The sequence below is a fragment of the Anabrus simplex genome, chromosome 4, assembly GCF_040414725.1.
Source record: "Anabrus simplex isolate iqAnaSimp1 chromosome 4, ASM4041472v1, whole genome shotgun sequence".
NCBI lineage: Eukaryota > Metazoa > Arthropoda > Insecta > Orthoptera > Tettigoniidae > Anabrus > Anabrus simplex.
In genome coordinates this window covers 170,298,013-170,321,827 of record NC_090268.1, presented here as the reverse complement: position 1 = coordinate 170,321,827, position 23,815 = coordinate 170,298,013, and the positions used below count along the sequence as shown (strand labels likewise).

Here is a 23,815-nt window from a genome sequence, read left to right as displayed (position 1 = left end):
GCGTCTACCTGCCAACTACCCGTCGCACCAGTTCAAGCGTGATCTTCCGTTACGGAACAAAAATATCTTTGAGATGTTTTGACCGCCGGACCAGTTCGGTACTACCCAGAGTGAAAGTGTACTGAGTCTACAGTCTGCAATCATCTTTCAAGTAGTCTGTTTATACTGTACATTGAGATATGGATATGCGTGTATACCGTATGCTGAGCACTGCACATGCTTATGACATGATTGAAGTGCCCAAAGCAAGAGGGAACCAGGAGAAATCCAAACTATCAGCAGTAGTGGACTATATCAAATTCAGAATTGTTGTTGATAAGTGCGACAAATTGATAGCATGTTATGATTTCACAAGGAAGTACTAGTACTAGTAACCCAAAGGCACTGCTTACGCCTAGTAGTGTTGCTACAGTCACATACCATTGGTCTATTGCATGTCTGATATCGTCCGTAACTCGCAGTAATGCTGTCACGGTACTCTGTCCTTTTTAAAAGCCGGATTGAAAAGGGTCAAGGATGGAATTCGGAGATATGTCGAGACAAATTTGTTATCTGGTCCCATGGTGAACACGAATCATCCATATTATTGGATCACTTCAATAGCTTACATCAAAACATTAAATTTACCATGGAGACTGAACGTGGAGGATGTTTGCCGTTCTTGGATGTTTTGCTTTCTAAGAAATCAGGTGGAAGTTTAGGCCATCGGTTTACCGTAAACTCACCCATGCTAATATATATCTTCATGGGTCTTCTCATCACCATCCTTGCCAAAAGCGTGCTGTGCTTAACACCCTTATCAGCAGAGTAAGGGAGGTTTGTGATGCGGATAGATTAAACGGTGAACTTGAGTTCCTAACCAGAACATTTCTGAGCAATGGCTACTCAAAGAAACAGATTGACGAAGTACTAATATCCTAAGCCAAAATACACATTGTCATGTGATTCTGATCCGTTTATTCTGGCTTTCTTTCCACACGCACAATCTGTCACGGATAGGATTGGTAATATTCTCAGACAGCACAATGTAAAAATAATGTTTAAGCTTATTATCATCATATGCAATTATTTGCGATCTGTCAAACATCCTATTGGTTTAAACTGCGCTGGAATATATATGATTCCTTGCTCCTGTGGATCGGTTTATGCTGGCCAAACATGCAGGAAGGTAGAAACAAGTGTTAAAGAACATCGCAGGCACTTACGTCTTTGCCAGTCAGAGAAGTCTGCTGTGGCGGAACATGCCATTTATAATGACCATCAAATAATTTTTGATGCAACTTAGGTCATTTATGAAGAAAAACATTTTATTCCTAGAATCATTCGTGAGGCGATAGAAATTGCTAAACGCCCGAATAATTTTAACAAAGGCGACGGCTATATACTGAGTTGATCGTGGCTACCCTCCATAATTAACTGGTCAACATCTTTCTCCGTGACTCAGGAGGCCCTGGAATGAACTATATTTCTAATAGGGTGTCGCTATCTTGAGTCTGGTTACTATGGAGTGACAGTTGCCATTGTGCTTTGTTACTGCTCTGAAGACGATCCTGGTCGCAGGATCGAAACACGTCAGCTGATAATTAATATTACACGACCTAATATCCCCAAATAAGAATTATAATGTTATTTAGTGGTCGTGAAAATCTACATATTAAGATTACTAAACTCTGTGGGGAGAGTATTTATTACGACATGAATCGTTTTGAACATCTGAGGCTGAAAAAGGCTCGTAGATTGTCGGGACAATAACAAAGTCCCTAAATTCGCGGTGTTAAAGCATCCGATTGGATCGCCACATGCTCGTAGAAATCTACGTAGGGAGAGCTTCGCTCTCATTCGAGAGCGGATTCATGGTTTGAGAAGGGAACTGGATTCTGTTTCAGGAGAGCTTTATATGCTTCACCTTTCTTTAAGTCGGACATTAGAGGTGAACACTTTCTATCATCTGGACCTTGTACCTCACATTGCTTCCTAATCGCTTTCATCGCTTCTCCTGTTTATCGATGTGCCAGAGGAAGGATTCTTGTCCCAAACTTGAATTATTCTACGTAGTGTTTACAGTAATCTATCCACCACTAATATGGATATGCCTTCTATGTCTGTGCTCGAGAAGGGATTACATCTTGCGATTTCACCACTTAAGCTTCCGACGGAGGAGATCATCTGTGGTGCTGAGTCTTCTTTAAAGCCTTTACCGGATCATATCGCTGCGGAGATTCGTCTTGAAACCGCCACCATTATCAGACATTTCAAACCCCCTCGTCCTAACCTTACTTCCAAAGAGCGGTGTGTCTTAAACAACTGAAAATGAACAGGGATTTCGTGATGTTGAGGGCTGATAAAGGCAATGCTACTATGGTTATGAACACCGTCGACTACTATAACAAGATTGAGGAACTTCTCAGTGATCCCATCTACAAGGAGCTAAAGAATGATCCTACCAACACCATTGATAAGAAAACAGCGTCTCTTCTTCAAGTTAGCTGGATTCCGAAAGATGTATCTCGTGGTTTGCGACTGCAGGCTTCTACAGTTCCCCGATTTTATGGCCTTCCTAAGAGCCATAAATACGGAGGTCTCCTTAGACCTATTGTTAACAGTATAGGTTCCCCTACATACAACCTGGCCAAATACCTTGGAGAACTTCTCAAGCCATACATAGGTAAGGGGCATTTATCAGTAATTCATCGCAGTTTATTGGCATTTTATCCAATCTGCGTGTTTCCCCTGGCGATATTCTACTCAGTTTTGATATTGTGTCTCTGTTCACTAGGATGTTTATCATGGACATCTTGTCTCTGTTGGATAAATTCTTTCCTGGTGACATTGTTAATCTGTTTCACCTTGTCCTCACCACCACATATTTCAGTTTTCGTGGTACAATATATGAACAAATGGATGGTGTTTCCATGGGATCGCTATTGGCACCAGTCATCGCTAATTTCTGTATGCAAGATTTTGAAGAGCGTTGTCTTCAATCTTGCACGCTCAAGCCTCCCATTTGGTTGAGATATGTCGATGACACATTTGTTACCTGGCCCCATGGTGAACACGAATTATCCATAAGTTTGGATCACTTCAATAGCATACATCAAAACATTAAATTTACCATGGAGACTGAACGTGGAGGATGTTTGCCGTTCTTGGATGTATTGCTTTCTAAGAAATCAGAAGGAAACCCACCCGTACTAATAGATATCTTCATGGGTCCTGTCATCACCATCCTTGCCAAAAGCGTGCTGTGCTTAACACCCTAATCAGCAGAGTAAGGGAGGTTTGTGAGCAGGAAAAATTAAACGGTGAACTTGAGTTCCTAACCAGAACATTTCTGAGCAATGGCTACTCAAGGAAACAGATTGACGAAGTGCTACATCCTAAGCCAAAAGACAGATTTTCACGTGATTCTCATCCTTTGAGTCTGGTCTTCTTTCCATACGTACAATCTGTCACGGATAGGATTGGTAATATTCTCAGAGAGCACAATATCAAAATCATTTTAAACCTAATATCATCATAAGCAATTGTTTGCGATTTATCAACGATCCTACTGCTTTAAACTGCGCTGGAATATATATATGATTTCTTGTTCCTGTGGATGGGTTTATGTTGGCCAAACATGTAGGAAGGTAGCAACAAGGGTTAAAGAACATCGCAGGCACTTACGTCTTTGCCAGCCAGAGAAGTCTGCTGTGGCAGAACATGCCATTTAAAATGACCATAAAATAATTTTTGATGCAACTTCGGTCATTCATAAATAGAAACATTTTATTCCTAGAATCATTCGTGAGGCGATAGAAATTGCTAAACGCCCGAATAATTTTAACAAAGGTGACAGCTATATACTGAGTAGATCATGGCTACCCTCCATAGTTAACCCGTCAACATCTTTCTCCATGATTCTGGAGGCCATAGAATGAACTATATTTCTAAGAGGGTCTCTCTATCTTGAGTCTGGTTACTATGGAGTGACAGTTGCCATTGTGCTTTGTTACTGCTCTGAAGATGATCCTGGTCGCAGGATCGAAACACGTCAGCTGATAATTAATATCACGACCTAATATCCCCAAATAATTATTATTATAATATTCTTGTTGCCAGAACACAAATATTAAGGCAAATTTAAGCCAATGAAATCAAGAGTAAGGAATTAAGTCCTTCTGTACACAGAATGGAATACAGAATATGTCACGAGAATGCTGAAAACAAAGATGACTTCAGTGAGAGGGAGAGTGGTGGTGGTGATTATTGTTTTAAGAGGAAGTACAACTAGGCAACCATCCTCTATATAACACTAATCAGAAAGAAAAATGGGTCCGACACTTCGAAAAATGAAGGTATCGGCAAAGGAAGACAAGGGCCACGAAGGGCGTGAAAATTAAAGACTCCCTAGCCCTCGCAAACCTAATAGCGTCGGGGTCGGAAAAGAACAAGAGTTGACTAAGTGAGGTCAGATAGGATAGATGAAAGTGAGGAGCCTGGCACAAGTAAGTGGAAGCAATGCCAGGACTCAGCTAAGGGCCTCGTGGTCGCCAACCCACGCTCCAAATTCCAGAGCCCCTGAGGCCCCTTTTAGTCGCCTCTTACGACAAGCAGGGGATACCGTGGGTGTTATTCTACCGCCCCCACCCACAGGGGGATGACCAAGAGAGGTCGGATAGGATAGATGAAAGTGAGGAGCCTGGCACAAGTAAGTAGAAGCAATGCCAGGACTCAGCTGGGGGGCCCGTGATCGCCAACCCACGCTCCTAAGTTCAGAGCCCCTGAGGCCCCTTTTAGTCGCCTCTTACGACAAGCAGGGGATACCGTGGGTGTTATTCTACCGACAGTGCTAAAATGCACTGAGCAACTCTGGTTGGTATTTGTGTTGTTGTTGTGTGTTTGAGTCATCAGTCCATAGACTGGTTTGATGCAGCCCTCCATGCCACCCTATCCTGTGCTAACCTTTTCATTTCTACGTAACTATTGCATCCTACATCTGCTCTAATCTGTTTGTCATATTCATACCTTGGTCTACCCCTACCGTTCTTGCCACCTACACTTCCTTCAAAAACCAACTGAACAAGTCCTGGGTGTCTTAAGATGTGTCCTATCATTCTATCTCTTCTTCTCGTCAAATTTAGCCAAATCGATCTCCTCTCACCAATTCGATTCAGTATCTCTTCATTCGTGATTCGATCTATCCATCTCACCTTCAGCATTCTTCTATAACACCACATTTCAAAAGCTTCTATTCTCTTTCTTTCTGAGCTAGTTATCGTCCATGTTTCACTTCCATACAATGCCACGCTCCACACAAAAGTCTTCAAAAACATCTTTCTAATTCCGATATCAATGTTTGAAGTGAGCAAATTTCTTTTCTTAAGAAAGCTCTTCCTTGCTTGTGCTAGTCTGCATTTTATGTCCTCCTTACTTCTGCCATCGTTGGTTATTTTACTACCCAAGTAACAATATTCATCTACTTCCTTTAAGACTTCGTTTCCTAATCTAATATTTCCTATATCACCTGCCTTCGTTCGACTGCACTCCATTACTTTTGTTTTGGACTTATTTATTTTCATCTTGTACTCCTTACCTAAGACTTCATCCATACCATTCAGCAACTTCTCGAGATCTTCTGCAGTCTCAGATAAAATAACAATATCATCGGCAAATCTCAAGGTTTTGATTTCCTCTCCTTGGACTGTGATTCCATTTCCAAATTTCTCTTTGATTTCCTTTACTGCCTGTTCTATGTAAACATTGGTATTTAAGGGCGTGAAAATGTAAGACTCCCTACTCCACGGAACCTAACAGCGTCGGGGTCGGAAAAGAACAAGAGTTGACCAAGGGAGGTCAGATAGGAGGTGGTGGTGGTGATTATTGTTTTAAGAGGAAGTACAACTAGGCAACCGTCCTCTATATAACACTAATCAGAGGGAAAAAGGGAAGGGATCCAACACTTCGAAAAATGAAGATATCGGTCAAAGAAAGACAAGGGCCACGAAGGGCGTGAAAATGAAAGACTCCCTAGCCCTCGCAAACCTAATAGCGTCGGGGCCGGAAAAGAACAAGAGTTGACCAAGGGAGGTCGGATAGGATAGATGAAAGTGAGGAGCCTGGCACAAGTAAGTGGAAGCAATACCAGAACTCAGCTGAGGGCCTCGTGGTCGCCAACCCACGGTCCAAAGTTCAGAACCCCTGAGGCCCCATTTAGTCGCCTCTTACGACAGGCAGGAGATACCGTGGGTGTTATTCTACCGCCCCCACCCACAGGGGGGTCAGATAGGAGAGGAGGAATGTGTACTTCCCCTAGTGATTTTTCCGCGCAAGGGATCTGCACATATCAGCCAATGACGTTAAGTACAGTTTGTCTGAGAGGCAAGCCAGAAATCTGGGAAGTGTAGGGTGAATAAATCCTAGTTATATACAACATGAATAAAAGCAAAGCAAAGTCATCTCCGTACAGGCCATGAAGGCCCTTGGAGGGGTGGAAGGTAAAGGCTTCAACTATTCGTAATCTGGTCACTTGATGGGGTAGAGTATGCTCTACACCCGGCCACTTTTGCCCCCAGGAATTAATCTGGTACTCATTTTTGGGGTAGGCTGAGTGACCCTCAGGGGCATGTGCATCTCTGGAAGTGGAAATCTCGTTTCTTAAATTTTACGACATCCTGATGGGGATTCGAACCCACGTCCTTCCGGGCGAACCGAGCACGCCTTTACCACCTCGGCCAGGCAGCCCCTCTAACATGAATAAACAAAGGCTAAAAATACGTACTGAGGGGAACAACGGTAACATTTTTTAAAATAATAATATTGTCCCTTAGAATAATATTGTTTACCCGTGTCACGTTTACCTGTTACCTACGACGATATTAAAGGTATGAATCTTACAATGTTATCAACACGTATTTTCGCGCACATGAGAGCCTGTTCGTAGGTGAAAGATCTTTGTAAACAGGCTCATAATTCATACGAAACTCATGCCTTGGACACCTGCTTATTTATTTATTTATTTATTTATTTATTTATTTATTTATTTATTTATTTATTTATTTATTTATTTATTCGAAAAGAAGTGTGTTTGAAAACATTCCATAAAGTACGTGGTGAATTTTGAATATAATTACACCGCAGAATTTGCAATGTCCATGAATCCTATGCTAAGCGTAGGGAACAGCGTAATTCTCTTTTTAAAACCGTTATCGGGCAGATTTTGACACACTGGATATCTCTATTTGGTATGGTGCTGGTTGTGATTGTCGTTTTAGGAGGAAGTACAATTAGGTAACCATCCTCCTTGTACTAGGGCTGGGAACTATATCCCTGTTTCGGCATACTGTGCCAGTTCACAGTTATGTTCCGTTGTTCCGGAACACCGAGTGTCAGTTGTTTAGAAACATACTGAAGCGAGGCCTAGACAATCGTTCACCATCCTGTCAGAAGCTCCACACTTCGCCTACTAGCTGACTGTCGATACCGGCAGTGTGCCACCACGTGCTGAAGTGTTCTCTCATATCCGCTTTCTTCAGTGAATTCTGTCGCACCGGCCACTGGCCTTCGGTACATGCGAATCACTTAATCTGTTCTGTTTCGGCTTCAACTGTCCTGTAAGAGTGTTTTCAATGAAGCCCAGTGACATATACCTAGCGTTGCTAACCCATGAAAATTTGAAAACATTACAGAAATTCAAAGTAAACCATATTCTTTAACGGAAAACTGCACAGTACTAATATTGACCCAGATACACTAAAAGGTTGTGATTGGTGGTGGTGATTATTGTTTTATGAGGAAGTACAACTAGGCAACCATCCTCTATATAACACTAATCAGAGGGAAAAAATGGAAGGGGTCCGACACTTCGAAAAATGAAGATATCGGCCAAAGTAAGACAAGGGCCACGAAGGGCGTGGAAATGAAAGACTCCCTAGCCCTCGCAAACCTAATAGCGTCGGGGTCGGAAAAGAACAAGAGTTGACCAAGGGAGGTCGGATAGGATAGAATAAAGTGAGGAGCCTGGCACAAGTAAGTGGAAGCAATGCCAAGACTCAGCTAAGGGCCACGTGGTCGCCAACCCACGCTCCAAAGTTCAGAGCCCCTGTGGCCCCTTTTAGTCGCCTCTTACGACAGGCAGGGGATACCGTGGGTGTTATTCTACTGCCCCCACCCACAGGGGGAGATACACTAAAATTCATCGAAGTTAAGCTTCCACGGTGTGGAGAGTTATTTAGTTCTTCTTTCGGGCCGAAGCGTGTTGTTTTCTTCTCTACATTCCGTACAGTTTGCCGACGTTTCGAATACATTGCTGTATTCTTTATCAAGGCGACTGAAATAACCCTACTCGATCCGAGATAATCAGTTTCCCAGGCAGCAATCACACTACGAGAGTGGTTACTGACCTTGGCCTTATACACGGCTCACAAAAATAAAGTACCTCAACTTTGGAATGAACTAGCGTACACGCATGCTGTTTCACATCCATGGTGCTCTGCAGGCTTGTCCTGTTTATCCCTTGGTGACATTAATTTAGTAGAATGCTAAAGTCAAATATATAACCCTCCAGTCGTAGCAGTTAACTTTGTGAGCGCACCCCAAACAGGAGCGGTTCGTGACGTACGGCATCGTCTGTAGGTGCTGTGTGAGCTGTCGTATTGGTAAGCAGTAAAAGCAGGATAGAGCACAAGACATGGGAAGACATTTACTGTCAGAAAATGCCATGCGTGCAGTAACCCTATTGCAGGAAGGATGCACGCAGCGTTAAGTGGCAGAGAGGCTCGGAGTGTCTCAATCAGTCATCTTCAGGTTGTGCCAGCGATATAAAGAGACGTACAATGTCAGACAGTGACCTGATTCAGGGAGAAAATGGAGAACTACGCCAGATGAGGGCCGATTTCTTCGTTTACAGGCCCTCCGGAATCACCGCGGTACAGCCAGGAACGTGTGAGGTGAGCAAATTAATGCACATGGGGCGGTCATCAATACACAGACAGTCCGCAATAGACTATGGAGAGGTCAGCTCAATTCTCGGAGACCGCATAAAGTGGCCCGGTTGACCCCTCATCACCGAAGATGCCGTCTGCAGTTTGCACAACAGAATGTCAACTGGCAGCCCCGACACTGTACTCCAGTATTCTTTGCCGACGAATCCAGATTCCAGCTTTTTGGGTCAGATGATGATCGTTTTCGAGACTGGCGACGTCAAGGAGAACGAAATTTGTCTTGCAACATTCAGGAAACAGTCGTTTACAGTGGCGGATAAGTGATGGTGAACCATAAAAGTGACCTCGTATTCATTCAAGGGCTATTGACAGCTGTACCCTACATTCAGGAGGTTCTGGAGAACCGTGTACTACCGATCGCAGACAATATTAGGCAATATTTCACTTTAGTGCATGATGGAGCCACTGCACATTCTGCTAGGGCCACCAGGGACTTACTTGCAGCTGCTAGAATTCAAGTAATGGGCAGGCCGGCATGTAGCCGCGATCTGAATTATTGTATCGAGCATCTGTGGGATAAACTTGATAGGCGTATGCAGAATCGCCCACAGCAACCCCGCACACTTCAGGAGCTGACAGCAGCATTATTGGAAGATGGGGAGCCATATCCCAGGATGCAATCCGGAGACATATCAAAAGCATACCACGCCGATTTGCTGATGTGCTACGAGCCATAGGTGGGAATACAGAGTACTGAGAAGTGTTAATTGTAAGTTTCAGTTTGCTTTTAGTTGCATTCAAGTGCCGTGACTTTCGGTTCTGGACCACTGTGTCTGTTTGGGACAATCAATCGTAAACGTGTGTATATTTTTTCTTAATTTTTGGTTTCTGAACAAATAAACGAACATGTTTTGGTTCTGGATAATCTACGTCTGCAAAATAAAGGCACGTTCATATTTCTGTTTGTATCTATTAATCTATGTATGATAGGCATCCAATAATTGCTGTTTTTATATCCCTAAATTCATATTGTTTGAGTTTTTCTTAACTTCCATAGCCGCACGGATTTTCCTTTCGAGATTCCATGGGATAGCTGCTAGGATCTTGGTCTTATAAAATGGTATTTCGTGTCTAGTTACGCAGGAAATCTTGGCTCCAGCTGAAATATGTGTAAGTTCTTGGCGTGCCGTATATTTTCTTTAAGGCGGGTAGAGATCACACGTTCCGTTTCACCAACGTAACACGTTCCGCAGTTACACTGAATGTGGTAGGATCCAGGAGGTGGTGGTGGTGGTGATTATTGTTTTAAGAGGAAGTACAACTAGGCAACCATCCTCTATATAACACTAATCAGAGAGAAAAAAATGGAAAGGGTCCGACACTTCGAAAAATGAAGATATCGGCCAAAGGAAGACAAGGCCCACGAAGGGCGTGAAAATGAAAGACTCCCTAGCCCTCGCAAACCTAATAGCATCGGGGTCGGAAAAGAACAAGAGTTGACCAAGGGAGGTCAGATAGGATAGATGAAAGTGAGGAGCCTGGCACAAGTGGAAGCAATGCCAGGACTTAGCTGAGGGCCCCGTGGTCGCCAATCCACGCTCCAAAGCTCAGAGCCCCTGAGGCCACTTTTAGTCGCCTCTTACGACAAGCAGGGGATACCGTGGGTGTTATTCTACTGCCCCCACCCACAGGGGGGAGGATCCAGGAGTCTGTAATTCTATTATGTCTTTTACTCGTAGTAGGCGACTTGTACCTTCCGGTGTGATTTATACATGGTTCTTAGGTCATATTTGTCCAGTATTTTGCTGATCCTGTCTGTGTTCTAGTATATGGAATTATCGCTGTTTCCGGGAGGATCAGATCTTCCTCCCCTTCGTTTCCATCTGCGGCGGCCTTTTCTTTGTTTTCTTCTGATCTTCTAAAAAAAACTCGTTAGATGTTACTGAGCGAGTAGCCAGTCCTCCTGAGGGTTCTCGTGAGGTGTTCTTTCTCTTCTTCGAGGTGTTCTGCGTCCGATATCGCTATGACCCTGTTAATCAATGATTTTAGAACAGCCTGCTTTTGTGATGGGTTGTGGTGAGTATGTGGGTTTCCTGTATACTACGTGACTCAGCGTCCCATTAGTGTTGTGTTTTTCTAGGACATCCAGGAACGGTAGTTTTCTGTCCACCTTGATGTCTATGGTGAACTGAATATTCACGTGAATAGAGTTGAGATGGTGAGAAATAGCTGCAGGTTATTGCTCCCGTGAGGCCCCTTCTTTCTGTTCGTAGAACTCCCCGTTAAAGTAGCAATACGTGGCGTTAAAGCATTATTTAGCTAGTGTTGACAGGTCTTCTGGAAGTTTCTGGTCTAATAGCGCAAATACCAGTGGCACCTTCGTGAAAAGTAACGGGACGTCAAAACTTACTAATAAGTCCGTTCTTTCGATTGATTGGTCCTTAACGTGCTGGATGAAATTTCTGGAGTCCTTAACGTATGTTTCAGTGTGTCCTATATGTGGCTGAAGTAGTCCGGCTAAGTAACGGGCCCTCGGGGACCTTATAGCGCTCACAATAGGTCGCACAGGTAGCCTATGCTTTCTTTATGGATTTTTGGGAGGCCACACAATTTAGGAGGTATCGGGTCCGAGGATATCAGTTTCTTCTCTATTTCGGGTAGAATACCGGAATTCAGTACTAATCTGTGGAGTTTGTTATTATACGGTTGGTAGGATTCCTTATTTTCAGTGAGTAATTGCTCCATTTTCAGTGTGTAGTCGGCGCGTGTCATTATTACCTTTGTCTGCGGGTAAGATTATTATTTCTGTACCTTGACGCACTGTTTTTAGGGCACGAATTTCTTCTTTGGTCAGGCTGGATGTCGGCGGCTTCGTGGTTTTCAGTGGACATGATATATCCTGTTTGATCTCTTCTGCAGATTCGGTACTGAAGTGTCGGATTGCAATTTCAACTTTAAAATTATTTCTTCCACCGGTATCCTATTAGGAGGTACTGCGTAGTTGAGTCATTTTTTTCAAGGCCGAATTAGTAGGTTCACTGAGTGGCTTCCGTGAGATTAACCATTGCATTCCACTGTTGTGCTTCAAACGGTTTTCAGTTTCTGTTTTAGTAGGAGGCGGTCGAATTTCTTGTTTTATTTGGCAGTGGCTAATTCCATTGTACGCTGAGATTGTGTGTTGCTGATGCTGTCTAAAATGGTCCAGTCATTGCGAAACAAAGTAGCAGCAAGTTCCAAGTGGAGGTAAAAAGGTTTACTACTGAGGTGGTCCGGAGTCTGTCTGGTGTAATTAATCCGTTCCCTGAGAAGTTTTATGCAGGTTTCGTGATGAATACGGTCTGTTCGTCGGTTCTTGGTTTGATATTACAGTCTCACGCATGCTAGTATAATGCTGTTGTTTCTGCAGCGTTTCAGATGAGCGAGTCGAGCCAGGTAGATACTCATCTTCTTACGAAGGTTGTCGGACTGCCTAGTAGCTTTGAGAATATCCTCCCCGTACAGGACTCGTATCTTAGAAGTGAAACTTCCATGGTGTGTAGAGGTATTTAATTCTTCTCCCGGGTTGAAACGTGTTTTGTTTTCTGTACATTACGTACAGTCTGCCGACGGTTCCAATATATTGCAGTATTATTTGTCAAGGCGACTGAAATACCCCTACTCGATCCGAGGTAATCAGTCTCCCAGGTGACGAAGAATACTGCAATGTATTCGATGATGTTTGTTGTTTAAAGAGGCCTAACAGCTAGGTCATCGGCCCCTAAGGGTACGAGATGCAACGAAATGCAAAATTAAAGCTTCAAAATGTATCTAGTGACTAGAATCGAAAAGGAATTGTGATGAAAAAGGATCGTAAAAGGCAATCAGTGGATTCAGTTCACAATGTCTTAATTACTAGGATGATACGCATTATCTAAACGGGTCCAAATCCAGGTCACCGGCCCCTCATAACAGTACTAATCACTGGTATATCAGAACCGATATTGGTATTAATCAAGGTAATATAGACGAGTAGGCCTATTTCTGATTGTAATTTAAAGAAGGCTCTCAGAATTGTTGTCAGCCGGTCCCTTGTTCCAGGCATAACTGGTATCATTGCAAAAGTAAAGGAAAAGAAGAGCTAGAGAAGATAAATTGTCTGCTCAAACCTAATTGAAAGAAGAGTGGTTTAACACCGGTAACATTGTCCCGTACAACAGTGTCCCCGCTGACCGCACATAAACATTTCGCAGTGAGGGGAGAATCAGCGGGGAAGGTGGAAAAGGCGAAGACAGGTCGAACGGGGGAGACAGGTGTAGGGGAAGTGGAGTAGGGTTTTGCACTCTGGTTAACCTAGTGAAGTCGTCTCCTGCACCTTGCGCCGTGCTGTGCCCGGGCGCATGCACTCTGAGAGGCCCTGACGTAGACCCATCAGGTTTCTCATAAAGTGTTACTACTCATAGGTGACGCAGACCCATTCAACACAGTGGAACCGATCAGTGGAATACACACGATTACCCATATTACAAACAACACCCAGACCCGTGGTGTTCCTCACATAATAGTACTGCTCCTAAATAACGTAGATCCATGGTTTACCTCGCAAGGTGGTACTACTCGCAAAAGTACTATTCACATGTAGTCTCATCGTTATAATGTCATTATACCTTGGTCGCCTCTTACGACAGGCAGGGGATACCGTAGGTGTTGTCTTCGTCTGCGTCCCCCATCCACAGGGTAGACAGAGAGAGAAAGAAGGAAAAAGGAGGGATGCCACACTTCGGAAAATGAAGTACCGGACAAAGAAAGACAAGGACCAGGTATCGCGTGGAAATGAAAGACTCCCTCGGCCTGTCAACCTAATACTGGCGGGGTCGAAAAAGAACAAGAGTTGACCAAGCGAGGTCGGATAGGATAGATGAGGGTGAGGAGCCTGACACAAGTAAGTGGAAGCAATTTCGGGACTCAGCTAAGGACCCCATGGCCCCAACCTACTTTCTAAAGTTCAAAGCCTTGAGGTTCCTTTCAGTCGCCTCTTAAGACAGGTAGGGGATACCGTGGGTGTCATTCTATCGCCCCCATCCACAGGGTGTAAAGACTCCCTAGGTCTCGAATGCTGTAATACCGGCGGGGTCGGAAAAGGACAAGAGTTGAAAAACAGAGGTCGGACAGGATAGATGAAAGTTAGCGTGGCAAAAGTAAGTGGGAGCAATACCACGACTCACATGAAGGCCCGTGGGCGCCAACCCACGCTCCCAAGTTAAGTGCCCGTGGGGTCCCTTATAGTAACCTGTTACGACAGGCAGGATATACACTGGGTGTGACTCGGCGCCCCCACCTACAAGGGGTCAGTAAGGGATAGAAGTAAATAAATTTATTAATTAGCGAAGGAGCTGCAGGCACTCGGCTGATGGAACTATTTAACTACACCTTACCTCCTTACAAGTTCCTGAAGTCGATATCAGTTTGTAGGTGAGGAAGCTCGGAATCATTATAATAGAAATTGCTGCCGTCGTCCAACCAATACCCACAGCCCAGTCTGGATATTCAATGTGGTTGTACGATACCCGAGTGTAGAAAATAAGTGTGGCGACAAAGATCAGCTGTAACATAAGAACACAATATTCTGTTAGCTAAATATAAAGAAATAAGGAACTACACAGTTAAGTAGGGTGGTGGTGGTGGTTGAAGTTTTAAATGGACCATCCTCCCTGAACAAGTGGAAACAAAAATGAAAATACATTTTAGACTATTTACTAAACGGAGGAACTTGAAAATGAATAGAGAAAAGAATACAAAGAATATATTAAGCCGGAAAGGATAATGAAGCTTGAAATTTAGAAACCCTTTATTAAACCACCCACACAAATATAAAGTGAATAACAAGATCGGCACTATTACCGGCATCGGATAATGTGAGTTCGAGTTTCCGTCTTAGGCCAGAGAAACCAGCAAACTGTGTGAGGATGTGGGCCACAGAGAAATCGAAACCGCAAGAACACCCTGGAGGTCTTCCGTCTTCAGGACCTAAGAGTGCGTAGATCTTCCATGACCTATCCTCGGCCTACATAAAACTACGGCTTCTGTCCGTGAAGGCTGGAAAGGGGAACCGCCACACGGTAGTTATCTTCATAATAAAATTGCGCTCCGCTTGTTGGGAGTGCGGACAGCTAGCCAATCCGATAACCCGGACGCCAAGGTGGTTCGCCGTAGCTGAGAACAAATATCCCTGGCTTGTACCTTTACGCGTCTAGGTGGTAAAAGTACCGTCTCGTTTGCAGTTACATCCACAAGTTCATTTTCATCAATCCCAATGTGGTTTGGGATCCACGCGCAAGTGGCTGGAAGATCGTGAATCTGCTGCATCAGTGAGATTTGTGGGAAATGGTTGTCAAAATACTGCAGAGAACTTAACGAGTACACAGGATAAAGTGGCCTATTTCGTTTCCAAATGCATATTGCAGAGCTTCTAAGATAGCGAAGAGATCCGCAGTATACTTGCTATAGGAAGCGAGATCTTCGTGTTGATATTTATCGGAGACGAAAGATCATTCCACATTTTCTGCTATTAGAATCATCCGTGAAGACATGTCGCGCGGCCGGATACTGGTGAACGAAGTCCCGAAAATACTTCCTGAAGCACCCGAGTTCACCGTGGATCCACGAAGTAGATCTAGCCGCATGTCCGGCCCGAGCCTCGATAGAGATCCGTCCAAGACAACCACCGAGAGCCACATCAACTCCCGATACAAGCTATCAAACGGCCGTGAGGCATTAGGTCAGTGGTGGCACTGGGTAAGTACTGGTGGTGAATATTGCTTTAAGAGGAAATACAACGGGGTAACAATCCTCTACATATAAATGAGAGAAAAAATATTGAAGGGAACCAACAGTTCCAAAATGAATGTGTCGGTCAAAGGAAGCCAAGGGCAAGGAAGGCTGTGAAAATGTAATACTCCCTCGACATCGTCGAGGTCAGGAAAGATAAAAAATTGACAAAGAGAAGTCGGTTAGGATAGATGAAAGTAAGGAGCCTGGCACAAGTAAGTGGAACAATGCTAGGACTCAGCTAAGGGTCCCTTGGACGCGACCAACGCTCCCAAGTTCAGAGCCTCTGGGACACATTTTAGTCGCCTCTTACGATGAACAGAGGCTCCTATGGATGATATTCTACCACCCCCAACCAAAGGGAAGTTGGGCATGGGGCTAGAAAGGAAAGCTCCGATCGCCAGCCCAAGTTAACTATGGTGAATACTATCTACAAGATTAAGCGTAGGCTGAATAATATGCCGCATTTCCATAATCAAGTCGGGAAAGGACCGTAATCGTGTAATTGGTGATCATTGTTTTAAGAGGAAGTAAAACTGCGCAACCATCCTCTATATAGCACTAATCAGAGAGAAAAAATGGAAGGGATGCGACACTTTGAAAATGAAGGTATTGGCCAAAGAAAGACAAGGGCTACAAAGGGCGTGAAATGAAAGACTCCCCAGGCCTTGAATGCTCTAATACCATCGGGGTCGGTAAAGAATAAGACTTGACCAAGGGTGGTCGGATGGGATAGATGGAAGTGAGGAGCCTGGCACAAGTAAGTGGAAACAATACCAGTACTCAGCTGAGGGCCCGCATGGTCGCCAATCCACGCTCCCAAGTTAAGAGGCCCCGGGTCTCCTTTTAGTCATATCTTACGACAGGCAGGGGATACCATGGATGTTATTCTACCGTCCCCTCCCACAGGGGGCGTAGCCGTGTAAAAGTATAGCAGCACCGCAAAGTCAGCTCCCGCACAAAGTGCCGCTGATGGAGACCCAGGAACCTGCAGGTGTCTACCGCTGGTAAGACACTGTTTCGCAACCAAAGCTCTCGTTCAGGATGCACAAACCGACATTAACAGAATTGTACAACAGAGGATTTCGCCGCTGAAAATCAAAAAGCATATTGCAGAGTCCATCTGTCGATTTGGTTAATTGCTTGCTGTAGCTGTCTCTTAGGAACCGCCATCTTTCCGATGCTGTAATGCAGAGCTAAATACATACAGCGATGGAACGACTGCGGGCTCAGCAGCGTCAACTATGTGTTGGTGGTGGTTGCGAACAGCGTGACACTGAGGGACTCGAAAGAGCCGGAGTGACATTAAATGCTCCACAAACGTAGGTAAATTACCTCGAAATTCTCACTGGCGTAGTTTGGAGATTATCCCATACCGCCAAGTAGTACCGTAAGTTTTCCCCACGTCAAAAACACTGCGACCAGGTGTTCCTTCCAGAGAAAGGCGTCCTGAATGGCGCTCTCCAGTCTAACCAGATGATCGGTGGCAGATTGATTGGTAGTTAGTCAAGAAACTTCTATCTTCCACGGCCCACACAAGTCACCGGTTCCCGATTCTCTAAAACAGCTTACAGAGGCCGTTCCTAAGACATTCAACTATCCAGAAGCTTTTGGATATTGGGAATTGGTATTACAATTCCCTCACTCCATTAAACAAGCCCTCACTCCATATTCCGTCGAATAATGTGAAGCTATCCTTAAGACATGTTTAGGCGTTTAGGCATTTAATTGTGAATTTTGTCCGGTCTAGGAGCCGTGTCCCTGCACAGCGCGCATGTACTCCGCAATTCCTACTGTGGAAAAGGGACGTTAAAGGAATCAGAAGCACTAGAGGCAAAGGAGGGATGGTATGCCTCTGCTTCGCGTCTATTTGACACAACTGCAGGGTCATATCCCTCAGAGTTGGACGTACTTGCGAAATATGATGCGATGTGATGTGCAGTGACCGGAGGAATCGTAATTACATCTTGGGAGCGTGGATTGGCGACCACAGGGCCTTAGTGCGGCGGTGTTTTGTCCACACTTGTGATAACGGAGTATGTGCTGTCATGGAAGATACACACTTTCCCACGTAACTTTCGTACTTTCTCGAATAAAAAAGGGTCTTAGCGCTTAAATGTAATATGATTGGCCATCGCAGTATTCCGATGGTGGTGGTGATTATTATTTTAAGAGGAGATACAACTAGGTAACCATCCTCTATATACTGTAACTCTAATCTGGGATAATAAATTGAAGGGATCAGACACATCGAAAAATGAAGGTATGGGCCAAAGGAAGGCAAGGGCCACGAAGGGCGTGAAAATGAAAGACTCCCTAGACCTCGAGTGCTCTAATACCGTCGGGGCCAGAAAAGAACAAGAGTTGACCAAGTGAGGTCTGATACGATAGGTGAAAGTGAGGAGCCTGGCACGAGTAAGTGGAAGCAATGCAATGTCTCAGCTAAGGGCCCTGTGGTCGCCAATCCACGCTCCCAAGTTGAAAGCCTCTGGGGCCTCTTTTAGTCGCCTCTTACGGTAGGCAGGGGATACCGTGGTTATTATTCTACATCCTCCACCCACAGGGGAGTTCACTCGTATGTATTCGCCAGCCGTCAAATATTTTATCGATCCCCGACCCCGTATCACAAAACGGGACGAAGGTGAGACGTATGTCAAGTGACGTATTGATGTTGAGGCATTATCTGTCACGGTCCGTGCTCCTAGTCCATGACCTCGGGGTGTATTTCATCTAAATAGTTCACAACCTTCTACAGGATGCATGATTAGGTGTAATTTCTAGCAATCCACCTTCTTACCTGATTTGTAAAATACACGCACAGAGATAGAGGGAATGATCTAAATTAACTAAGGCTATTCATTTGTATAAAAGAGAATGCTCACATTTTAGAGAAAATATGTTACTCAAAGTATTAGAATACATTACCAGAAGAAGGAATGTCGTGACGTACTTCAAACAAAACACCCAGATAGAATGTATAGGGCGTTGGATCATGAATTCCACATCCCGCTTAAAGCTTTTCGAATCTGAAATTAAAAGAGAAAACGTCGTAACTTAAAGACAAAAACTTTTTCTTAATGAGGAGGTGGGAAAACTTTGATTGATTGATTGATTGATTGATTGACTGATTGATTTGATTGATTGACTGAATGGTTCATTGATTGATTGATTGATTGATTGATGCTTGTGGCCTCCTGAGAGGTCTTGTGCAAGTCTATCTAATTGACACCCATGCGCGACCTGCGCGTCGGTATGACCTGATGATAATGACGTAGAGAGAGGGTGAAACCCGGTGTCGGCACGTCGCCTACTCCTATAGAATAAAACCAAGGGGTCCGCTCCAAGCTTCATGTCCCTGTCTGACGGACGAATCACCATCAATGGCGGTATATGCCTTCATGCCATATGAACACTACGGAGAGTTTCGCAGTTGAGACTAGGCTTTTGAGACGCTATCTAATGATTAGTAATAATAATGTATTTGGCTTTAATCCCCACTAACTACTTTTGCGGTTTTCGGAGACGTCGAGGTGTCGAAATTGATTTCCGTAGGAGTTCTTTTACGTGCCAGTAAATCTACCGACACGAGGCTGGCGTATTTGAGCACCTTCAAATACCATCGGACTGAGCCAATACTCATTTGTTAACACTGTTTTCCACCAACGGGATACAAACCAGATATATTCGTTGTCAGACCATAGAGACTCGACGCCCTAACAATCATCGCCACCAGGCCTGAGAAGAGAGGTACGAGGAGAGTGAAAATCTATTAATATTATTAGGGCTCGAATTTTTATGACATAAAAACTCTGGAAATATTCATACACTTATGTCCCCAAAGATAGCAAAATAGGATATAAAAGTTAGGAAATATCACGCAAAGGCATTAAATATTTTCCAAAAACTCCTTTGAACAATGATTTTCTTCATCATTCTACGACAAAATGGGCGATTCTTAACATTTGCTGGTTACAGCAGACTTCCTATCAACCAACCAACCAACCAACCAGCACAGATCGCATTTAGGGCTGTCATCCAGGTGGCAGAGGAGGTGGTGGTGATGATTACTGCTTAACGAGGAAGTAGAACAACTCAACCATCCTCTATATAACACTAATCAGCGGGAAAAAATGGAAGGGATCCGACACTTCGAAAAATGAAGATATCGGCCAAAGGAAGACAAGGGTCACGAAGGGTGTGAAAATGAAAGACTCCCTAGGCCTCCAAACGTAATACCGTCGGGGTCGGAAAACAACAAGATGACCAAGGTAGGTCGGACAGGATAGATGAAAGTTAGGAGCCTGGCACAAGTAAGTGGAAGCAATGCCATGTCTCAGCTAATGTCCCCGCGGTCGCCAACTCACGGCCCCAAGTTAAGAGCCTCTGCCCCCCACCGGCCCACCCACCCACCCGCAGGGGTGAAATGTCAGTGAGGTAGATTCTTTCTTCTCCAGCTTTTCCACCAGGAACTTCGTGAAAGAAGCGAAATTGACATAAAAATTACAGACTGATCTAGTACCTGTTACACGAAATCCCATTCTCCATACTCTTCAAACTGACGTCATAACAGTGATGTTCCATCTTTTCTGATGAAACTCCTCCATATAAGGAATGCATTACACCCTCAGAACGGATAGGTTCGTAAGGTGGTGGTGGTAGTGATTATTGTTTTAAGAGTAAGTACAACTAGGCAACCATCCTCTATGTAACACTAATCAGAGGAAAAGAAATGGAAGGGATCCGACACTTCGAAAAATGAAGATATCGGCCATAGGAAGACAAGGGCCACGAAGGGCGTGAAAATGAAAGACTCCCTAGACCTCGCAAACCTAATAGCGTCGGGGTCGGAAAAGAACAAGAGTTGACCAAGAGAGGTCGAATAGGATAGATGAAAGTGAGGAGCCCGGCACAAGTAAGTGGAAGCAATACCAGGACTCAGCTAAGGGCCCCGTGGTCGCCAACCCACGCTCCAAACTTCAGAGCCCCTGGGGCCCCTTTTAGTCGCCTCTTACGACAGGCAGGGGTTATTCTACCGCCCCCACCGACAGGGGGAGGATAGGTTCGTAATCCATTTCTCTTTCAGCTCTTTTCAGAACGTGCGATCGCTGGGAAACAGTATCAAACAAAAGCTCTCACAGTTCTCCTTCCGTAGTTGCAAATACGTCACGGGTGTATAAATCTGAGGTATACTGGTTCGACAATGAGTTACTTGGGCTCATTCTGGTGTCTGTTCTACATCTCGTTTCATCTGTTTGATTTCCAGGTGGGGACACGCGATACTTTATTGTCTTCTCAGACAGATTTTTTTCACATCTGATTTAACTTATTTACTTATAATTGGTAATACATAAAATTACTTCAACTGTTTAACAAATTAATACACAATTAGATAGAGAAAAACACAACAGAAACCGTCTTTACAAATTCTTATTGCCTAATATTCATGAAATATTTGAAGTTTCAGATGATGATGATGATGATGCTTGTTGTTTAAAGGGGCCTAACATCGAAGGTCATCGGCCCCTAATGGAACGAGATGGACGAAATGACATATGATAGTTAAAATTTAAAACGGAGCCACTGATTAGAGTTTTAAAAAATGCGATGAAAAATGAGTATGAAATTAAAACAATCAGTGGATCTAATTCGCAATGTCTTATTTTGGAATAAAATAAGAAAAATTACAGGAGATAATGGAATAAGGCATTGCCTGCTAGTACAGATATATATACATACTTTACATTAGACGTGAAAAGAACACATTAAAATACGCAACACAAACTAAAATGAAGTCAACAGGATGAGAGCGTAATTGACACAAAGATACAAGCACAAAGGACATCATTACATACGATAAAACAGACCACTATCCCTCATAAAGCGGATGACGAGGTCTGCTGACTGCACGTCATCACGCAGGATAAGGGAGATGGTATCCGGGAGGTTAAGACTACGGCGAAGATCAACCAGGTCCGTACACTCCGTAAGCATGTGTACCACGGTAAGATGGTCACCGCAGGTACACACCGGAGGAGGTTCTCCTTTCAAAAGATGCGAGTGAGTCACGATACCATGGCCGACCCGAAGACGACATAATACCACGGCTTCCCGCCGCGAAGCCCGAAGGGAAGTCTTCCATACCTTCGTCGTTCCTTTTATCGCTCTCAACTTATTGGGAGGTGGAATGGCCTGCCACTCCATCTCCCAATGGGACATAACATGATGTCGCAGCTGGGAGCGAATATCACTTGCTGGAACCTTGAAAGGCAACGGGGGCAGTGTAACTGCCTCCTTGGCAGCCTGATCTGCTAACTCGTTTCCCTCTATGCCCATGTGGCTTGGGAGCCACAGAAACGTGATTCTGGTGCCGGCATCGCAACACCCGGCCAGCAGGTCCTGGATCCGCTGCACCAGAGGGTGTTGAGGGAAACAGGTATCAATAGACTGAAGCGAACTCAAGGAGTCAGTACACACAAGAAAGCGTCGGCGCTCATTGTATAGTGCGTACCGCAGAGCTCTGCAGATAGCATAGAGCTCTGCCGTGTACACACTACAGGTGTCCGGGAGAGCAAAAAGAAACCGATCATTGTCGACAACGAACGCACAGCCCACCTTCGTATCTGTCCTTGAACCATCCGTGTAGACGACGACTGAACCTGGATAGCGGCCAACAACGGACATGAAGAGCCTCCGATAAATCGAAGGGTCCGTGTTTTCCTTCGGGCCAGTGTGTAGGTCCAGGATTATTTCAGGACGTCGAACTACCCACGGAGGTGCCCCACTCGGTTGTCTGACAAGGCATGGAACCGAAGGTACGTTAAACAACCTGTAACTGCTCTCCAAGCGTATTCCAACCGGCCGCGTAGCTCGAGGACGAGCAGCGTACAGAAAATGGTTGCCATTGTTGAATACGCAAGGATAGCTGGGATGAAGTGGCATTTGTCGCAAATGAGCAGCATACGAAAGAAGCATTTGCTGGCGCCTCAGGTGTAAAGGCGGCACACCAGACTCAGCGAGCAGGCTAGCGATGGGGCTTGTACGAAAAGCTCCCGTCGCCAACCTAACCCCGGCGTGGTGGATGCTGTTCAGCTTCGCAAGAACGCTTGGTCTTGCGGAGCCATATGCTGCACTGCCGTAGTCTAACCTAGATAAAACGTGTGCCCTGTAGAATCGTAGGAGCACCGCACGGTCAGCTCCCCAATTAGTGCTGCTAAGAAATTTCAAGAGATTTAGCCTCTTGGTGCATTGCACTCTTAGCTCCCGCACGTGTGGCTCCCACGATAATTTACTGTCGAAAAGGAGCCCAAGAAATCGGTAAGTGTCAACCACGGGAAGAGCGACATTTCCTAGATAAAGTTCAGGATCTGGATGTAGAGTACGTTGACGGCAAAAGTGGACAACGGAGGTCTTTGCAGTAGAAAACCGAAAACCATGCTCAAAGGTCCACTGCTCCACCTTCCGGATAGCTTGCTGTAATTGTCGCTCTGCGACTGCCATACTGTGCGAGCTATAGTGAAGAGCAAAATCGTCCACATATAGCGACGGTATTACTGCTGGACCAGCAGCAGCAACAATACCGTTTATGGCAATCGCGAACAGAGTGACACTAAGAACCGATCCCTGTGGGACTCCATTTTCCTGAACGTGGTATTGCGAATATGTCCTCCCTACTCGGACACGGAATAGACGGAGGGACAAAAAATTCGCAATGAAAACCGACAAGTTACCTCGGAATTTCCATTGATGCAGGACTGAAAGGATATCATATCGCCATGTGGTGTCGTAGGCCTTTTCTAAATCAAAGAAAACAGCTACCAAATGCTGTTTGCGGAGAAACGCATCCTGGATAGAACTCTCCAGGCGTACCAAGTGGTCAGTGGTGGATCGAGCGGCTCGGAAACCACACTGGTACTCGGAAAAGAGTCCTTGTTTCTCCAGACACCACACAAGGCGGCGATTTACCATCCTCTCAAACAGCTTACACAGGCAGCTGGTAAGACAAATAGGTCTATAACTCCCTGCATATTTAGGATCTTTGTCAGTCTTGAGGACAGGAATGACGATGCCCTCTCGCCACTGAGACGGATAGT

The 23,815-nt window shown here is 44.7% G+C and overlaps 1 protein-coding gene across 1 annotated transcript in view; it reads right to left on the bottom strand.

Annotated features, from left to right (window-relative positions):
- LOC136872540 (sodium- and chloride-dependent glycine transporter 1) overlaps positions 1-23,815 on the bottom strand; it is a 189,994-nt gene that overhangs the window by 7,723 nt on the left and 158,456 nt on the right. The window contains exons 12-13 of the mRNA XM_067146341.2: positions 18,651-18,751; positions 14,333-14,500 (exon numbers count right to left, since the gene is read on the bottom strand). Of these exons, the coding sequence (XP_067002442.2) occupies positions 14,333-14,500; positions 18,651-18,751 (269 nt within the window). The remainder of the gene's footprint in view (positions 1-14,332; positions 14,501-18,650; positions 18,752-23,815) is intronic.